General features: G+C 36.1%; 1 protein-coding gene across 4 annotated transcripts in view; it reads right to left on the minus strand.

Annotated features, from left to right (window-relative positions):
• Positions 1-4,592: 4,592 nt before the first annotated feature.
• LOC149218840 (uncharacterized) overlaps positions 4,593-19,845 on the minus strand; it is a 67,276-nt gene continuing 52,023 nt past the window's right edge. For 2 of the 4 annotated variants that reach the window (XM_089384164.1, XM_089384167.1), the window contains exons 2-6: positions 14,830-15,192; positions 14,560-14,733; positions 6,700-6,806; positions 5,777-6,114; positions 4,693-5,587 (exon numbers count right to left, since the gene is read on the minus strand). In XM_089384164.1, coding sequence (XP_089240290.1) covers positions 4,869-5,587; positions 5,777-6,114; positions 6,700-6,806; positions 14,560-14,733; positions 14,830-15,192 — 1,701 coding nt within the window. In that variant the 3' untranslated portion in view covers positions 4,693-4,868. Of the gene's footprint in view, positions 5,588-5,776; positions 6,115-6,699; positions 6,807-14,559; positions 14,734-14,829; positions 15,193-19,845 lie in introns of all 4 variants that reach the window. The other 2 variants (XM_089384166.1, XM_089384165.1) reach the window with 2 other exon arrangements.

Genomic DNA, 19,845 nt, shown 5'->3' on the forward strand with positions numbered 1-19,845 from the left:
CATGACAACTCCATGGCCATGCAGAACACTGATGGACATTATTTGTATATTGGTACATGCTTTTGACTAAAGCAAACACAAAAATGTAGTTATTTTAAGCATCGAAAAGTAAATCCCAATGGGTGCTAAATTAGGTGGTAAAGTGGGGTTGTTTCTACCCTCCTCCCAAGTTCAAATCTCTTGTAGACATGTTTCACACCTAGATGGTTGTTTCACCCATGCAAGTGGATTGTTTAGTGCAATTAGGACCAAGTGCAAATCCTAGACAACTTTGGTAGAATAATTTCACCAAGTGTAGTGCCTTTGCCAAAAAGAGATTTTTAAAAATGTCAAAATCCAACCACATTGCATTGTTATATCTAGAGTGGAGAAAAATGTGCTTCACACATAATAGGAAACATCTTAGCAAAATACCATTAATTTATAAATTCATTAAAATTCAGATTGCTTTAATTTATTCATTCCAGCTCTTGTATAGTTATAATAAGAAGCATGTTAGCAAAATACTCTTAATTTATAAATTCATTAAAATTCAGATTGCTTTAATTTATTCATTCCATATATTTAAATTAATGCACATCAAAAATACATTTAACATATTAAAAAAGATAAATGAATACTAATTTCATTTTAAATTTAAAACAATTAAAATTATTTAAAAAATCCTTAACAAAATATTTTATCAAAATCTATTTCATAGTTACCAATTTATTATATTTTTCATTTTTTATTATCTATTTTCATAAACTATGAATTTATATTTATAATTTTGATTCATTATTAATATTTATATTAAAATAAGAAATTACATTTAACACTTTGAAGTAAATAAATAAATTTAAATTTAATTTAATTTTTTAAAACATTTAAAACTATTTAAAAAAAATGATAACATAATTTTATTTATTAATTTAGTATAATTATAAAATTTCCATTTTATTATATATTTAAAAAAAATAGTAAACACTATCTTAAAAAAATAAAAACAATAAACACTATCTTAGAAAAGATAAAAACTAATAAACACTATCTTTGTATTCATAATTTTGATTCATCATTAAATTCTATACCAACTAATTAAAGACCAATCAATAAACAATAGATTAATAAATACAAATCAATAAACATTGAATAATAAATCATTAAATACATATCAGTAAACATTGAACAACAAAACATTAAATAAATACACTGCAGGGCAGTATACTCACCGTCCATTTTCTAACGTGTACAATATTTACACTGCATGGCAGTACACTGATGATCTATTTTCCACCATATACAATAGTTTTGCTCTCTTAGATGTGAAAAATATTTATGTCTATATACTTCAGTATATAACATTTAAGTGCGCATTACATTTAACGGTGCATAAATCGTCTAATACATCGCTCAGTGAAAAAACTTACTCTTTGCATCCTTTCGGATATTTAAAGGATGCCCTCTTGAAATATATTTTCAATTTTCCCCGTAATGAAAATATTTCATCCTCTATGCACAAATTAGTGTTTAGAATTTTGCATGATATGAAATCTGGGCTGTGTAAACGAGTGCGTTCTAGACAACTCTTACTGTTCAACCTTGCTGAGACATTTTCCAAGTCTAGTTTTGGTAACTTAGATATCATTTTTCTCCTTTTATTATGCATCGATGGGAGTAGGGTGGTGCATGCTTTAGTGTATTGTCAATATCAATAAATTTGATTGAATTTAGAGGCTTATTTTAAAATCCAATATAAGAGGAGGTGTAAGTTTGAATTTGATTGAGTTTAGAGACTCATTTTACAACCCAGTATGAGAAGAGGTGTAAGTTTGTTCAATACCCTTTAAAATAAAAATAAATAGAAAAATAATGTCCACTATAATTTAAAAAAAAATGAATATACTGTAAAATAATTAGAAGTAAAAAAAATATTTTACTTTTCCAAAATATTTGAACCATAAATCTATATTAACTAATTTATGTCGATATATCTATATATAGAAAAAAAAATATACTCTATTTAGCATTCAAAAATACAATTTAAACAATGAAAGATAATACATTGTATTTTACAGGCTCAAAAAATTTACATGTGAAAAAATTTGATCCTCTTTAACTCTATTAAATTCTATGTTAATAAACTATATCTTACTCATTGAGCAGAATCTAAAGTGGCAGCGTGAGAAGTTCAAATCTCCCTAAGCAAGGCCGATTGCTCTGGCATGCTACTTGATTGGTTATGTTAATTACACAATGTCTTAATTTCTCTACTTACATAGTAGGATAAGCGAAGAGAGGGGCAACTCTGCTGAGGGCAGATAAAAGTAATTGTCTTCTATTTGTCTTGGTCAGTGCATATGACTTTATGAGTTCATTGTTGGTTATCTCCCAAGTGGATTTAGTGGGTCTGGTCAGTATCCTTGCGTATTTTTAGATAGAGTAGCTAAATACAGGCAGTCAGCAATTATGATCTAATGTTTACTCTCTGTTCATAAAACTCTGAATAATATAAATTTTATTTTCACTATAACTGATAAAATGCAAAATAGTAAGAATCATTGTTGTTGAATGTCTCTTGAAAATAGACCTTGCAAGACAGAGGGTGACAATGGATGTTACAACCAAAATTCATCAGAAAAGAAATACAACCAAAACCTTTTAGAAAATTGTACCCTGATAAACTTTGATTAAAAAAATAGTGGGGTTTTATTTTAAAGAACTAAATATTCAGAGACATTCTTGGATAATCAAAACTATTAAAAGTCATTGAATTCATCCAATTTGATCCCTGGACAAAGTTTCACTGAAAGTAAAATTCCATCATATGCAACCAGGTCGAAAATCCTCCAAACAAATAGATTGATACAGCAGACAGACAAGAAACCAGAAATAACGAAACTATAAAAAAAAACTAGGAGCAATCAGCTAATCTCCATAAATTAAGCTTTCTTAACTGCCAACCAAAAGAACAGGGGTTTGTGGACCTTATATACAAATAAAAATTAACCTTCAAATAACAGCTCTATCTTTTAAGTCTTTTATCACAAGATCACTCTAGTCAATACCACCAATGAAATATACAATTACATTTCGAAGTAACTTCCATGAGAACTGCAGCTTGCATGATACAGACAAGGTGAGGAACCCAACCTCCGATTTGATGCCATTAAGAAAGCTTGAAAATTTGAACTTAAAACCTCTATAAAAGGCCAATTTTGCAGCAAGTTAATTTCAGCGAGAGATTTATAATAAATTTCAAGGTCAGACGGGACTTGCGGAGTTGGTGAAAGCGGCCAAGTAACATGTTTGCCTCTTATGGGTACGTTTGGCCCCGCAAGGGGGCATTGTTCAGCGGAAGCTGTCATGACTGTTAAATCAGGCTGGTAGGTTACAATAATTGTGACACAGCGTCCCACCTGTTGATAGGCGGTGGATGCTCGGCAGTCAAAGTATTGACGAGGCATTTGAGGCCATGCCAAGAAATCCTGCCTCCCAACCCTTCATTTTGACAAAACTTATTCTGCGCCCCCCAGACCCTGAAAAAGAAAAACTTTAGCGTGTACATCTAAAAGGTGCTATGGACTTTCCTTAAATGTTATATATGGGAAGTTAAGAATCACTAGTTTTGGCTTGGTAGAAACATAAGTGTAGCTGTGTAGAAATATAAGTGTTAAATTGTTGTGTGGAGGTGGGTTTTGGTTTTACAAACAAAAAGTTTTGTACATTAATTTAGCGGGCAGTGTGATTTTAAAATTAGATGATAATCTGTGGAAAATTAAAATCTGTCAATCAATTTTTCTCAGACACAAATACTAATTTCATGAAAATCAATTTAGTCATACAGATAATCAATTTTTCTCAGACACAAATACTAATTTCATGAAAATCAACTTAGTCATACAGATTAAGCAAGATGGTTATTAAAATAAATCAGATAAAGAAGTCAAAAGTGCACCATTTCAAAGTTGAGAATTTTTTGAGACAGTAAATTTGAAGTACCACCTAACCTCTGATAAGATATACTTAGCGCACATTGACTAATGGGAGAAGCAATAAGTTAAAGAATTAAAGTCGAATAAATATAGACGTCATGCGTAGTTGCAATGATAAGAAAAGCAACAGATTGAGAGCAATCAAGTACCATGTTGAGAATTCGTTATCACAACCATGAAAGTAATTGTCAGCAAAGTGACTTGAAAGTTCAGGTATAATATAACTTAAAAAACAGATTGGTACATGCTGGGAATCCAAATGCGCTGCACATAGCTCGGCCAAATAAGCTTTGTACATAATGTATAGTTTATCCAGATGGAATACGAATCCTTTTAATTGTCGCTGTGATTATTAAAGTATAAATGATTAAAAATCTTCAAGAATCACACTTTTTCCTTTGTTGTTTGCCTTCAAAACCCATATCTATCACAATCCCTGATCGTTGCTTCAGAGCACGACTGTTTGTTTCCTGCGGAAATCCCACAGCTTGGCAGAAAAACTTTCCAATCAAAGCTGAAAACTTTCGACCACATTCTAGGCACTGACGGGGTAAGAATTAAATTTAATCAAATCCTTCTCATCTGAGAAACACAGCATCCTAAAGGCTAAATCAATCAGGACATTCAAATAGAACTTATTATTTCATGAAAAAACCATTTGCCTGGCTAGCATTTCAAGAAAGCCAACTATTCAATGAAAAGAACAGGAAGAAGAATGTTGAAACCTAAACTACAAAGACCATCTTAATTTATGTACAGAAAACTGTTGCACACAAAGGTATGTCAAAATACCAAACAAATCTGAAACAATTGTCCAGCTTCCAATTACCAAATGCTTATAATAATACATCTCATTTACACTCGTACTTATTGAGAAACAAGTCCTGACCTTGTTCAAAAGAATCGGGGAACCTGTGGCATATCCTGAGGATCACGGAAAGAACCGTGCCTGCTCATACCTGGTCCTCCTCCACCAAGGGAATTGTTTCCTGCAAGAGAGAACATTGTTCCCCCTAGCTGTGAGGAAGGACAATTTTCCATTTTCACAGGCCTGAAGGGTGATTCACTGCATTTACTCTCTTCCTTCACAGCTGATGGGAAACCTAAGTTCTCAGATAAACCATGAAAAAATGGGGGCTCTGAAGGGCCAAGAGTACGAGCGTTTGTTATTCTAAAAGGCTGAGATAGACTGCATGACAACAATTTCCTCTGTTGAATCTTTTCCTCTGTATCCTCAGCAAATTTGCCAGAAAACTCTTTCACCTGTCCATTGGTTAGGAACTTTTCAGGTAATGTATCTTCAAATAAATGATGTGATAGCCTCTGTAGAAAGTTTTGTTCAGTCAAAGAAGCATGATTTTCTGTCGATAGAATTTGACCTCCAGATACCTTATCCTCCGTAAGACTGGAACATGCCATGAAATTTGTAGGACCGACATTGGAAGGACTGTGGCCCATAGTTGAGGAAACTGACGCATCTCCATACAAAAATCTCTGATCAACTCGTATTGATTCACCAGCTCTCCTGTAGCCAGCATGTCTTCCATAGTCCCTTGCATACAACTCTTCTGTGTCGCTGTTACTACTCTCATCGTTTGCTCTTGAATCTATCACTATCAAGAAATTAAAATTACCCTGAATATTACTTGCAGCACTAGTTTAGCCACAAAAGCTTTATAATATATTCTCTACAAATAAGTCAGAATTTTTTTTTTTAAGAAAATGTCGACTCACACCAAAATCTCTATGTTGAATTAAAGTACATAATTGAAAAGACTAAGAAGGTGAAGAAGGGAACGCACCTGAACTTGGAGAAAAAGCTCGTGCATCTGCACATTCCCTTTCCCCTGATTGTTCCATCAGATGAACATTATTTTGCTTGACAATTGGCAGAGGAACATGGTTGAAAGGCATTGACATCTTACTTTGCAAGCTACCCAATGATGTTGGAGAAATATCTCCCGGGTACACAAATTGAGGTTGTTGATGAATATCCAGCATCAAGATCCGACCCTCAAAGAAAGGAGAACCAGAGAAGGTAATAGTTTGCTCAGAAAGGTTCTTCAGGCGTAGGTCACATTGTATCAATTTCTCGAAGTGGCGATTCAATACCCCTTCCGAGAATTGAAGGAGATGTCGACTGCCAAAAGCAAAAAGTATTGTTTCAATTTCACGGTAAGCATGAGATCGCTCAATTACTTTGTCCAGATATTAGAAGGTAAAGGAAACCATGTTTTGCAAAGTGACCTAGCTGATTGAGGCCCTAAGTCCTTGCACGCTGGCACATTTTCAATGTTGCCAATTATGTCTACATTGTCTGAACAAGAGGATTTGCTGGAATTGACCTCACCGGCACCGTATGGATAATCCTATTCATTGCACCAAGAAAAGCAACGTGCTCTATAACCCGAGTGGGGTAAAAAAAATACCTACTTTTTCTCTTTCTGTGTTCAACCTCAGATCTATCAAATGCTTGGAGAGATCAGAATATCTATGTGTATTGAGCCTTTTTATCCATCCTGATTCTTAAAAGGTCAAAGACTAAGAGGGATCTATTCTCGTTAATTATCACCAAAGGATTTTATCGACTTCAATGCAATATATGCAGAAAAGATAAGATATGAAGAGAGGTTGAAATGTTCTAGAACAGGGCTACCATCACATCATTATACGTAAATACACAAAATAAATATATTCTACATGGTAATAAAATAAGAAATTTTACCGATGAATGCTCGCTTGCCCTCCTGTGAAGTCTGACGTCGATTGCCAAAGTGTGTGTTTTCGAGGTTGTGGATTTGTCTCTCTGAAAAACAAAGGAGTTCTTGATATCTGCAATGGTAAGGAAGGATGATATCAGAAAACACATGCCATTCAACACCAGTTTAATAAGTTAAAATTGAAAATCTTCTCAACATACTAGACAAGAGAGTTATACGAAAATATTTTCTCTAATCTTCCATTAAAATCAAGCTTAATGTTAGAATCTCAAGGATTATGAATGTAAATGGCTTAAAAGGGCACAAACTATTTGGGATATGAAGGTTTTCTTAGTGGAGTTTTTGGCTGGCTCTTCTGTCAAACCCAATATTGTAGGAGATCGGAAGATGTCAGTAATGTTTTTTTCTGTTTGCTGAGGTTTGGTCCTGGATCCAAAGCTTTTTTGCAGGCATGTTCACATTACATCTCTACCAGAGGGCCATCTTTCTTGGGGATCCTCAGTGCGACAAAAACTGTTTGGAGTGTCTGGCAGATTATCAGAATGGTCAGGATTACACTCCCCGTGGCAAAAAAGTTGTACTAGGACGTTTAAAGACCTGCCCAAAGAAGATTAATCAAACGAAAATTTCTCTGTTCAATATTTTATAGAGAACTAATTCTCAACTCATTTGAGTTCTCCTTAAAAAAAAATTGTGATGCGTTAGATATAGGAGCTAGATCTCATCCTCTTTCCCTATTTGTTTAGGTAAATAGGGTTATGTTGATAGACTGATGGTTTCTATCATTCTATGTAATCTATGAAGGAAAGACAATTGCTTTTCTTGTAACATGAGCATCAATTTTATTAACAAAAATGAAATGTAGGGGCGTGTCACATGTAAAATGATATCAAATAAAAGTGAACTTGCTGTAATTTTACCAAGGTATTTAAGTTCCAATTCTCAGTTTAGTAAGCCATAGGTGTTGGATCTTAGGACACACACAAACAAATATTGCGTAAAGTTTTGCCTTAGCACTGGTGAACTCCAAGGAGGCTTGTTCCTGGATTCAAAGCTGTTTTACAGGCATGTTCACATTACATCTCTGCCAGTGGGTAATCTTTCTTGGCAATCCTTGGTGCTACGAAAACTATTCGTAGTCTGGCAGAGTATCAGAATTGTCAGATTACACTTCCTGCGGCAAAAAAGATGTACTAGGACGCTTGAAGATCTACCCAAAGAAGATTAATCAAAATGAAAATTCATCTGTTCAATATTCTATAGAGAATTAATTCTCAACTCATTTGACTTCCCTTAAGAAAAGATTGTGATGTGTTAGATATAGGAGCTAAATCTCACGCTCTTGCCCTATTTGCGTGAGTAGATAGGGTAAAGACTATGTCGATACGCTCATGGTTTCTGTGTAAGCTATGAAGGGAAGACAATTGCTTTCTTTGTAATATAAGCATCAGTTTTTATTTTAATAAAATGGAAATGCAGGGGCATCTCACCTGTAAATGATATCAAATAAATGTTAACTTGCAGTAATTTTACCAAGGTATTTAGGCCTCAATTTTCTGTTTAGTAAGCCATAGGTGTTGGATCTTAGGATACACACCACAAATATTGCCTAGATTTGCCCTAGCACTGGTGAACTCCAAGTGTCCAACAATTCAAATTAGAGTTATATAATTTGGCTAAGGTATTTAGGATCCAATTTTCAGTTTAGTAAGCCTTAAGCGTTGGATCTTAGGATACACACCACAAATATTGCCTAAGGTCTTCCTTACCACTGATGGATTCCAAGTGCAATAATTCAAATTACCGTTGAAGATTGAATCCTTCTTCCAAAATTATAATTTTGAAAGCTTTACTACAAGTCTACAAGATCTCTTATTATAAGGATTAATGACATGACAATGTGTGGCATTTTCCAATTGTACAATAGAGGAGAATAGGAGTAAATAAACATATGGAGCCATCCTGCAGCGTGCACAAACACTTGAGACAAATTGCACTTGGAAATGCGGCAAGCAAATTAGAAATGGAAGATGAAAGAAACATGCTTGTTATTGAACATGAATATGTATAGCAGTCATCTATCTCTCTTTCAAGAATGAAGACAAGTTTCTGACTTTTGGAAAACAAGGGTTACTGTCATATCCCAAGGCAATTGAGCATGCAATAACATACCTAAACATGGTAAGGCCAATTCGATTTTTTCTCCTTTTCATAGAAACGACTCATGGGCCTCAAACTATTACACATTTACACCGTCAATGTGCTAATGTGTCCCCATCAGGACCTAAACCGTTGTATCATCTGCTAAGGTTGCAAGGGAAGGATGTTCATTAACAGCTTGGTACAACCATTGGAAAAATGGCAATAATTTTAATTCTTTGAAGGATTAAAGCTCCAAATTTGCACCAACATTTTTAGACCTACTAGTGAACTGTAAATGAGGCCAGCGAAGAGGATGCCGAAATAGTCTCTACTCATATAATCCTTTAAGGATAAAAGCAGTAGAACTTAGAATAGAGCACTTTGGAAATGATCTCTTAGAAGTTGTCCTGCACCTAAACTCAACACGCGATGAAAACTTAACTTCTGACTTGGGTCTCATTTCCATAAAAGGAACACTTCCGGTATGGAAAATTTACACGAACACTCCAGAAAATTCTGGTAAACATTTCCTAGATGCTTCCTGTATAGAAACTTGTTAAAAACATTTCCTAGATTTACTGTCAGATTCAAGTACAAAAGTGTGTTTAAGCAGAATAAAAATAGCTTTTTTCTCTTTAATTAGGTGTGCCCCCGATAACTAAAGAAACAAAGAATTAATTAATAAAGCAATTAAGAAAGAACAGTATAAAAAATGAAAGTTTGAAGATTCCTGCCGAACATTGATGTGAACGCTGTATATGCAAAAAATCCTTCCCACTCTTGCCATAATCTTGTCATTTTTCTGTTTGGTGAAAATTTGGAAGAGACAATTCTAAAATCTGTTTACTTTCTATAATTTGCACCTGTTTCCCTGCTCCAATTGACATAGCCTTAATGTCATCTATGAGAATGGTTGACGAAATAGCATAGACATGAGGTAACAACTTAAATGCTTTCTTTTAGTTGAACTAATATCATTAGCATTAATAGATTCACTCTCTGCTTTTAGGGTATAGTCTTCAAGTCTTAGCTTAGATCACTATTTTACATTCTGCGTCTTGATTTATATATGAGTTGCTTTTGTGCTCTCACATTGCCTTGGCACTATTGTACTCTGCAGTCCCATTGACATACTTTTGCGGTCATTTGTTGGACATTAATAAGATTATCTTATCTTATCTAAAGCAAAGCAATTTACACCATGAAAAACACATTTATCATTCTTGAAGCGGAGAACAAACAAGATTTTGGAGACTGTCATTTCCAAACGTTGAGCCTTGGAGATTGAGACATTGCATATGTGCACATGATGTTGTCAAAACCCTTATGCATCAGAGAGTCAAATATCCAAGCTACATGTTTGTTTATAATATATATTACATTAACAAGTCTAGGTTTCTGGAATTGAGAAGAGTTTTGCTAGCTGAGTGTATACTTTGATTTCTGCAGCCAATCAACCATGTTTGGTGGTTCAGAGAATAGTCTTTTTCCTGCCTTTCTACATTTTGGATCCCCGCTGTTTCATGAAGAGTAATAGATCTTGGTGTTAGCAGGACTATGTCCTGGACATTCGTTTAGTACCACATCATAATACACCACTAACAACATTACGTTGAGCATGTACAAAGCTTGTGATACAAACAGAGACATGCCATGTCCAATTCAGCTTCTCCTCTTCCAACGACCTGTAGCATCTTGGTCTCACAATTTGACACTTAGGTAATCACTGGTGAATTCAATCCTTCAGAACATTATAGAACCAAAAACCAACTCACAAGGGAAATGGTCTATTCATTCTCATTTATATCACTTTGCACTCAACACCCTACGAGGCACTCTCCAAAAATTCCACAACTAGCTCTCAATTTCTCTTCAACAATTCCACTGCTGACTCTGCTATACGTTTGTCTCTATAATATGATGAGCTAACAATATGACTGGCTAACTGTATGATTCGATTGGTAAACCGACTCTAATGGCCAACATCCTATTTATTCTTCATTGGCTGGCTATTCAATTAAATCTGCAACTCTTCATCTCCTTGTTAAACTGTTTAGCTTCCAACTTGACTAGTTCAATTTCCTTTGGCATGCTTCCTTAGTTTTGCACCACTTCACCTACACCTGTGCTTATCTCTTATCATGCTTTATTTGCATGCTCATTGTCATGCTTCTGCTAACAGCATCATCCATTGTGCATTGCTCTGATTGTCACCTAACTTTGTGGTATTCCTTTTTGTCGTGCTTGTGTTTTCCACTCGTGCTCCCATCTATTGCGCCTCTATTTCTATCATGCTATTTTATATCACATTTTCTTATCACACTCTTTGATTTAGAATTTTTGGGATGCTCCTCCATCAACTTCTCCTTGTCAATTCTTCATCATCTACAATCATTTTCCCCTTCAATTTTTTTATACTTTGTCTCAAAAATCTTGTCGTTGTCCTCATCTAGCGTGTTATTCCACTTTACTGAGTACTTCTCATACTTAGCATTCCTTGTGTTAAAGAGCTCTTCTACAATTTGCTCAATGTTCTTTGGCTTCTTCTTCAACATCTATTTTGTCTAAGCTACCTTTGCACTCTCTTCTTTAGCTTCATCATCCTTTGTAATGAACTCTCCTTCCTTGTAGTCATACAAGATGCAACAATAAATATAGGTGATGCATTGAACTTTTCGAGCCGCTCGACTTCATCTGCATAATCTCCAATGTTTCTTCATATCCTATGCGGTTTGATCTTCTTCACATTTATCTTGTTGCATGAACGTCTAGGGTACTAGTCCACTCCTTCCTCAACTGCACCATAACTTAATCTCCAACTGGCAACGAAAAATGCCTTGAACCTCTTGCGCGGGTCCACATGCTCCTCATGCTCTTCTCCTTTAGTCTTCATAAGATTTGCGCATACACCTACTCCATCTGGTTTGCAAAAGCCCCTGGGGCCTGCATCATTGATCCAGGGGGATGTTGGTGGCCACCCACCTATCCCATTTGGACCCCCACAACTGTCTCTTTCAGTCTTTTCAGTTTCCTAAATTGTAGCGCAGTTTACTATTTTTAGCAGTTTTTCGAGACCTGAACTTCCGGAGCCGTTTTGAGGCCCTAAACGACGTTTTTTTAGGAATCTGGGGCAACATGGGTCCATGGACCCATGTTGCCTCCCAAAGTTGTAGTGCTCGGATAGATCTTTCTAACGAGCTATTGTACGCGTCAAACGGAGATCGTATGCCAAAGTTACGACCCCAGGAAATTGATGTACCAATTTACCCAAACGGGGCCCACAATTTGGCGTTTCATCTTCTAGGGTTAGATTTCGGAATGTTAAGGGTTTTCCATTGTTTATCAACAATAAATAGGCCTTCGAGCCTCATTGTAACACAATTTTTAGAACAGTTCAGAGGCATGTAGCCGCCACATCTCTTCTCAGAGATAAGCTACCATCGCCCTAGCTGGTTTATTTCCATTTCTGGTTGTAAGCATATTTTGGTATTTTCCATTAATGAAATGAAGTATTATTTCTGTTGCATCTCAGTATTTATGGTTATCTCATCTCTGTATTTATGGTTATCTCTGTAATTTGTTGCATTCCTGTTTAAATCCGGATCAGTGGTATCAGAGCGGTCTATTTTTTCTCTGTTTTTCTTTGCATATCCCCAACGAGGTCGGGATATAAGGAGTTAGGGCTTGAACTGGTCGAACCTTTGCAAGACCAGCCTCGCAAATCTCGACGGCCTCCCATGGCGGATGAGAAGAAAGACGAGGAGCAGGAGATCCCATCAAAATCTTGCTCGAAGAAGCCCTGAAGCGACAACGGAACGCGATGATGGATAGCTTTGCGCAGATCCTTCAGCGGCTACCCAGAGGCGACGCATCGGCTTCCAACAGCGACTCTGGAAACGCCACACCATTTAAGGTACAAGTTAATTTTGAAATCCCCATCTTCGAAGGTCAAATAGACGCAGATGCCATAGATAAATGTTTAAATCCGGATCAATCATCATTCCTCTTCATATCTATCCATGATCAGGTTTATAATTCCTTTTGGACTTCTCTATATGCAATCTTGAATGCTACTGGCAATTTATTTACAAAATTGTTATATGAAAATTCTTGTGCCAAAAGCCTAAACTCTCTAGAATATTTCCAAGGCTTCGACGCGTGACCTCTATCTGTCCATAATATCTGAGAGGGATATGTTGCACATAATTCCAGCTTGCTGTCCATTACATTAACGCTGCAAATTTCTTAGATCTAGTTGCTATTTTATGCAGGGCTGCTCTCATCTCTTTATATGAGGAATCTACAATTTGAGTTTTCCGTTCATCGCTTTTATTCCTGCAGATCTGAAGCTTTGCTTGGTGTTTCAATCTTATGGTTTTAGCTATAGGATAAATTTTTTGAGTGCAGATCTGTGTATAATGTGGATGTAAAATTATAACAGAAACACCTCTGTAAATTGGGCCAATCTCGTTTCCCCCATAACTGCTTTGCTGTGCAGGTTGTTGTTGCACTGGGCCAACCGGCCTGCAATTTCCTCTAAGGCTGACTTGAGATGCGGCTACTTATTTCTTGTTCATCCATACATATCATGCAAGGACGTCCCTAAAAGATGTACAATTAAATCAGCGGAAAAATGGCAAATGTTGTGAGTAATAAAATATACCAAATGTAGCAGATCCCCTAAAGAAAGGACAGGGTTGTTTTACCAAAAAATGATGTGAGTGAAATATAGTGAGCTATGAGAAGAATGAATTATCCTGACAGTGAGCAAACACTTGACTAACTTAAGAGAGGGAAAAAACATTGAAATATTGCCTTAAGATTCTATGAATCAAGTACAAATTGTAATGAGGGATGCGTATTTAGAAACACCCCTCTAGATATCTACAGGAGAGTGCCCAACAAACGACATCAGTGTTTATATGAAATGTCATTATGACTAACTTTAATATGCGTTGATTAACATTTAATGGTACCTTTCTGACAAACATAAGATGCTGGACACATTATATATAGCCTTAATTTAACAATTACATAACATTAGATACATGTTTTCATCATGAAGATAAATGGATAAAATAATGTCAAGGGCATTTGGACAGCAAAAATGGTGTTCATGTGCCAAGTCTTGAGATGGTTGGCTATCAAATTCTAGCTGTCAAAGGTAGACTTCATAAACTGGGCCTAACCAATGGGATGTGTTTAATATTCTCAAAGGAAGAAACAGGCAAACATATCTTTTGGAGTGGCAGAGTTGTATAAGCTCTTTAGGGATGAATTTCTTCCAAATATGCTACCCTTTTTGTTGGGATTTCTAACTAGAAATGAGCCATTTGGGAGACCTATGGTTGGTCAAACAACAGGTCAAGGAAATATAGTGCACCATTGGATTAAGAGGCATCGCATTACTTTGGAACTGGAAGATGTATACAGAAACAGTTAATGATGGTCAGTAAATCTTCGTTTTCGATTTGACTAAATTCAAAGTCAAACTAGCTGCACAAATGGGGGTCAGTGTTACAATTTTCAAAAGGAAGTAAACTCTTTGAAGGTAGGTGCTAAGGTAGACGCTTAGATTTTTCTGGTCAGCGAGAGTCAACTATAATACTGTGTATCCAATTAATGATTTCACTATTGTAACCATATTGATTATAGCTACAATATAAGACGCATGGTTCACAAATGAATTGCTGTATAAAATAAATCATATTTTCTTAGCATACCTCGATATGGAGGGAAGCAGGGCCTTTGTCGGGGAGATTTGCTTTCAGTCCTGTGATATCTGACCACTGGATTTCAATTTTACTCTTCAATCCATTATCTAAAACCTCCCACACCAGTTTGCGTTTAGCGTAATAGCATTTGGCCACCAAGTCCCCCTCATATATGGAAGAGCACTGGCACAAAATCAAATAAAATGTCAACCTCCAAGTTTATGTTTTACTTAAGCCAATAATAACAGATAAACAAAGACATCAATTGGCCTGGTATACCTCCCAGTTCCCGATCTTCAGGTAACATGCAGGAAAATTGGAAGCCTTGAGTTTATCTTGCTGACTGTCAGCAGCTGCCATTCCCTTTGTCTTTACGTTTTCTTCCAAAGCTTGCTCAGCAACTGAGGATTGATCTTTTTGGTCAAGGTTTTGTTGTATAAGGTCAACCAAAGATTGGCTCTTTCTCAGACTAAGGCCCAATGGCCTTGTTTCATCCAGTGGATCATACGGGGGCAGAGTCCTCGTAGATGATATAGGGGTACTTGTAACTGTTGAACTGATTTGAGTTTGCTGAATCATAGAAGGGGAGTCTTCAGAAGCAGCCACCAACTCTGAATCTGTTGACAATGAGAGTGGAGAAGACTGCAATACAATTCATACATGTGTTAGAAAAACCATGTACTTCTAATCGGGATCATATTTTCTTAATTACAAAATCATGGCTGGTAATGTCTATTGGAAACATGAAGGTTAAACTCCAAGGACCTTTTTGAATAGGTCTAATTTAAATATTACAGTTATGTTGATCCTTTCCGTAGATTATCCAAACAGATGTTGAAAAAAATTCATTCTTAGCGACTTCACAGCAACTTTTTAACTTTTGAGGACTCTGAGGTTATGTATGCTCATTGATTATTGAATTTCTAACTGCTCTGCAGTTTAAACAAAAGTCAGATGATTTTACAGTTAACCAGTCTTTTTCGATTTTTATTTTTATCATGGTGAATTAGTAACTTGTTGGAGTAATATAGGGAAGCCTAAGATCAAATCGAGCAGCTACCACTATAACACCAAGAGTATATCCAACAGCCCATAACTCAGATATACCAAAAATTTCCAAAACCCCACGACCTACTCCTGGAGCCTTATCACAATGGATCAAAGATGTCCCATAAAATTTGAAACCAGGTAAAACAAAGAACATTTAATTATTGACTAGAGTAGGGTTGGTTGTCTTGTTTCAAGTGCCGCTTATCTACCGAGTCCTTGCAATATCTTGCAGGAATGGATCATTAGAGATCTACTCAGTTATTGGATCAATGTTAGACTTCCTTCACGTGTTAGGTTTATTTTGTTGAATTATGTTTTTCATAAATTAGTAATTACTAATTCAAATATTATGATCTTATCAAGTCTGAACTGTTTACGCAAGAATTTGAGGTTACTCTGCATCAAAAAATCGTCAGTTACTTCAACCTATAATATATCATTATTATAAGGCCTAAAGGATCTTTTTGCATATTTTTGCTTTATTTTAACAGATCCAGAAAAACAGAAAAATACAAATTTGAATAAGATATATAAGAGCTGCAAAGACCTTTCCTTGAGAAAATATTTATAGTAAGAGAAAATGAAATTAACAGTAAGCCCTTGTCACTTCTAGATTATAGGCAGCTATAATTATTCAAAAGGATAAAATACGTGAAGATAGCACAACGTTGTGGGGCAGGAAAAATGCAGATTGGCACCAAGATTTGCTTTGAGATCAAGTTGGAAGTGGACAAGATTACACTAATTGATTATTTCGTCTAGCTGCATTTGTGTTTCTTATTCTTGCACTATAATATATTTTCATGAATTGACTCACTTTTCTTGGCTCTCATACACAATCATGACATTGAGTTCATTGCAGTTACATAAGAAGCTAGTCCACAAATGCAACCTCGCATCAAGTATGTAACATTGAGAGAATATAATATGAGCCCTTTTCTGAATTTTCACTCATTTTCTCAGCGACTGATTGTGTCTAAAGAAGTCTAGTCTCAACTTACCTGATCCACACCAAAGGATTAAAAAGTTCATCAATGAAGAAAGAACACGCTTAGAAGTGAGTTGCACTATTTTCGGCTTGATGTAGTGAAAACCCAAAACGAAGGTTCATGAGACATGAAACTTTGAAAGTCATCAAGAAGCTATATGTCTTAGAGTGGAAACTTGATTTGCAGTAGTAATTAGATGTACACTGCAATGGTATGGTTGTCTTTAAATTCTCAAGCAGCTTGCAACTCATCAACAGTTGGAAGCTTAGTGGCTGATCATAATCATGAATATAATGCAAAACTTTAGGGCTGTTCAATTTTTTGTTTCAGTTTGAGTTTTGGGATTTTCCTATCTTCAAGAAATTCTTTTATGTATTACAGAAACCACCCAAGTTTGGGGCAGAGTAGGATTGGAACTGCTGGGACATATTGATTCAGGGATTCTCAGGCAAAGCGCATATAGGAATGCAATGATAATTGAACCTAGTTGGAGTAAACCCATACTGGTCAATCATTAGATAATAGCCCAACCAAATATATTGGACAAGTTTTTTAATGCTTATATTCAATAACCTTTTTATTATAGTTTTTCTTATAGTATATTACAGGAGACAGAAATTGACAAGTAGGCCTCATTTAACCAGCAAGTCAGTAAATTTGGTATCCTTAAGGACTTTCAGCCTCCTCCATAGTCCTGTTCGAGAAGCATGCTAATTGTACCTAGGACAGTGTGTGACCTATGAATTTACCTAGAAATAGGAACCATAGCACCAACCTTAGACTGGAAATTTTCCCCTACTTTTTGAGAGGGCTGACTATGATTTATCTTTACAATTACCAAATCCTAATTTTTCAGATTTCCACTTTTTAAGAATTTCTGAAATATAACTTACAGCTCAGATCCAAAAAAATAGTGAATCATTCAGCTCAGATCCAAAAAAATAGTGAATCATCCTTATTGGCATTGATGTTAGTATCTTGGGCAGGTACTTTTCCACAAGCCTAAGTGTCTAGGTGTATGGAAGTTTCCTAATTGACCCTCAACCTTAACAATTATTTTAATTATTGAAGTAATTGACTTTTAAAAAAAAAGTGAGTTAACCTAATGAAATACAAAGGTTATTTGCATTATTGAATTAGATGAATCTCAACTATTGATCTCAAGTGATGTTGAGATCTAATCTCAACCATCAATCACTTTGGAGATTAGAATTGAGGATTCAGTGAATAACTCAAACTATAAAAAGAAGGCTAGGATAAGGGAGAAGACACACATCTTGGGCACAAGACACAATGAGAGGGAAATCTCAATGATTGGGTGGAGGACTTTCATTCAAGTGTGTAGGGTTCCAGGCAGAGTGCAAGGGGTAGCGAGGGAAATGGATCCATATCAGCCAACAAGATTGAGGGACAGACCTACAGAGGGGTTTGATCGACTGAGATAACTCGAGGTTTCTTGTTGTATTTGTGTTTTCCTCGGTCAGCCATTATCCCATGAAGGGAGTCTATTAACCACCAGAAGTGGGTAACCCCTAGGATAAAAATTTTCTCCTCATTTGATAGCCAGTAGCCCTAGGGCCTATGATGGACAACACATAGCATTATGCCAGAGTTTTCCACCCATTGCTCTATTCAGATCTCTCTCCCATCTAGATGCTTCTTGAAGGAAGATGGGTCATCTCTCGATAGATAATCTAACCATTCTTGCAATCATTTGCTTTCATTTAATGTTATGGGCATCTTAATATGGATCACAGGGAAAACTGTATGATTGATTGATCTTGATTGTATCCTTGTTCTCACACTTCACTTGGGAAGTTAGTCTTTGACTCTTGTCCAGCGGGACCTCCTCTAAAGCCTTAGTGTTTAGGAAGGGCACTACTATAGAGGCATTGGTAGATATAGTGTGTCCAAGGTAACCCATACTTAACCACTTTCCATCTCTCCCAATAATCCACTTCCATTCTTGGGTCTAGTAATCATTGGTCACTGGGACTGCCACCCTTTATCCACATCCTTGAGTTAGAGCCCGAAAACTTGGTCCCAAAGGTTGATGTAGCTAGAAAAAATAGTAAAAGCATATAAAGCCATAATGAAAGGAAATGTAAATTACAAAAGGTGGTTGGGCTAGTATTTAGCATGTGGGCAAAAGCCTAGCATGAGCTCTACACCTCTCATTAGCCATCACCTATTTCCTCAAAGCATTAAATGCTTCATTTTAAGTAAAGGAACCCTTGAATGTCCAAACCTTGATAAGTGAGAAACTGCTACATCTTAAAGGAGTACTGGAAAAATATAAAAGCAAACTCGAGCTCCTAAGCTATGCACCAAATAAAGGAAAATCATTAAACTAAAAGAAACACTAGAGCGGTAGAAAAAGCATATCGAGGAAAGGGGTAACTCATGCCACCAGGATTTCTCCCCCCCTTACATCATTGCACTTATGATGTTGGACCCTGCATTAGCTACTCTCATGGTTGTGACACCTACCTTGAAGTCTCTCCCATTCCATGACCATCATTCTCACACGCACCTATGGATTGATGGGTTAACCTAGGACATGTCACTCCCCTTGGTGACTAGAAACACCTAATAGTGTTGCTTACTTAATCATCCCTAATATAAGTGAGGTAACTTGTTTATAGGTCCCTATCTAGTTAGACAATTTACGGTGAGTTTTGTGTGAAGTATTTCTAGTGCCCTTAGCATAAGATTTGGTCTAATATGATGCTTTGATGGATTTTGTCCCTAATGATGTTCGTCTTATTTGATCTTAAGAAGTTTGTTTCAGGTGGTGTTCTCACAACAGTAGAGATCCCTTGAGGGATGGGCCTGACCCTCTTCAGCACCACTCCAAAGGACATTTTGCTCCATTCTAAGAGCAGATATGATCCTGATGCTTCAATGTTGCTTCTTCAGAGATGAGCGTTGGGTTTGAGATGATTATGCATGCTACTACATCCCTTTCTATACCTCCAAATGTTGAAATGCTAAACCATAGAGCTTGGGCATCGGACTACTTGATGATGTGCCTAGATGGCATGAAAAATCTATTGCAATTAATCTGGTAATTATTCACCTATATTTTAAAAGAATATTTGTCCCAGTAAATTAATTTACCACAAATACTGAATAAAAACACAATTGCAAATTTCACCAATTAATAAACCATAGGAACTGAGAGAACAACACACATAAAATAGACACAAGATTTTTGGACAAATTGTCCCTGGAAAAACCCCAATGTGGGGAAAAC

This window comes from Pinus tabuliformis, chromosome Q (genome assembly GCF_031772625.1).
Source record: "Pinus tabuliformis cultivar Carrire ecotype Pingquan chromosome Q, CPIR1, whole genome shotgun sequence".
Lineage (NCBI taxonomy): Eukaryota > Viridiplantae > Streptophyta > Pinopsida > Pinales > Pinaceae > Pinus > Pinus tabuliformis.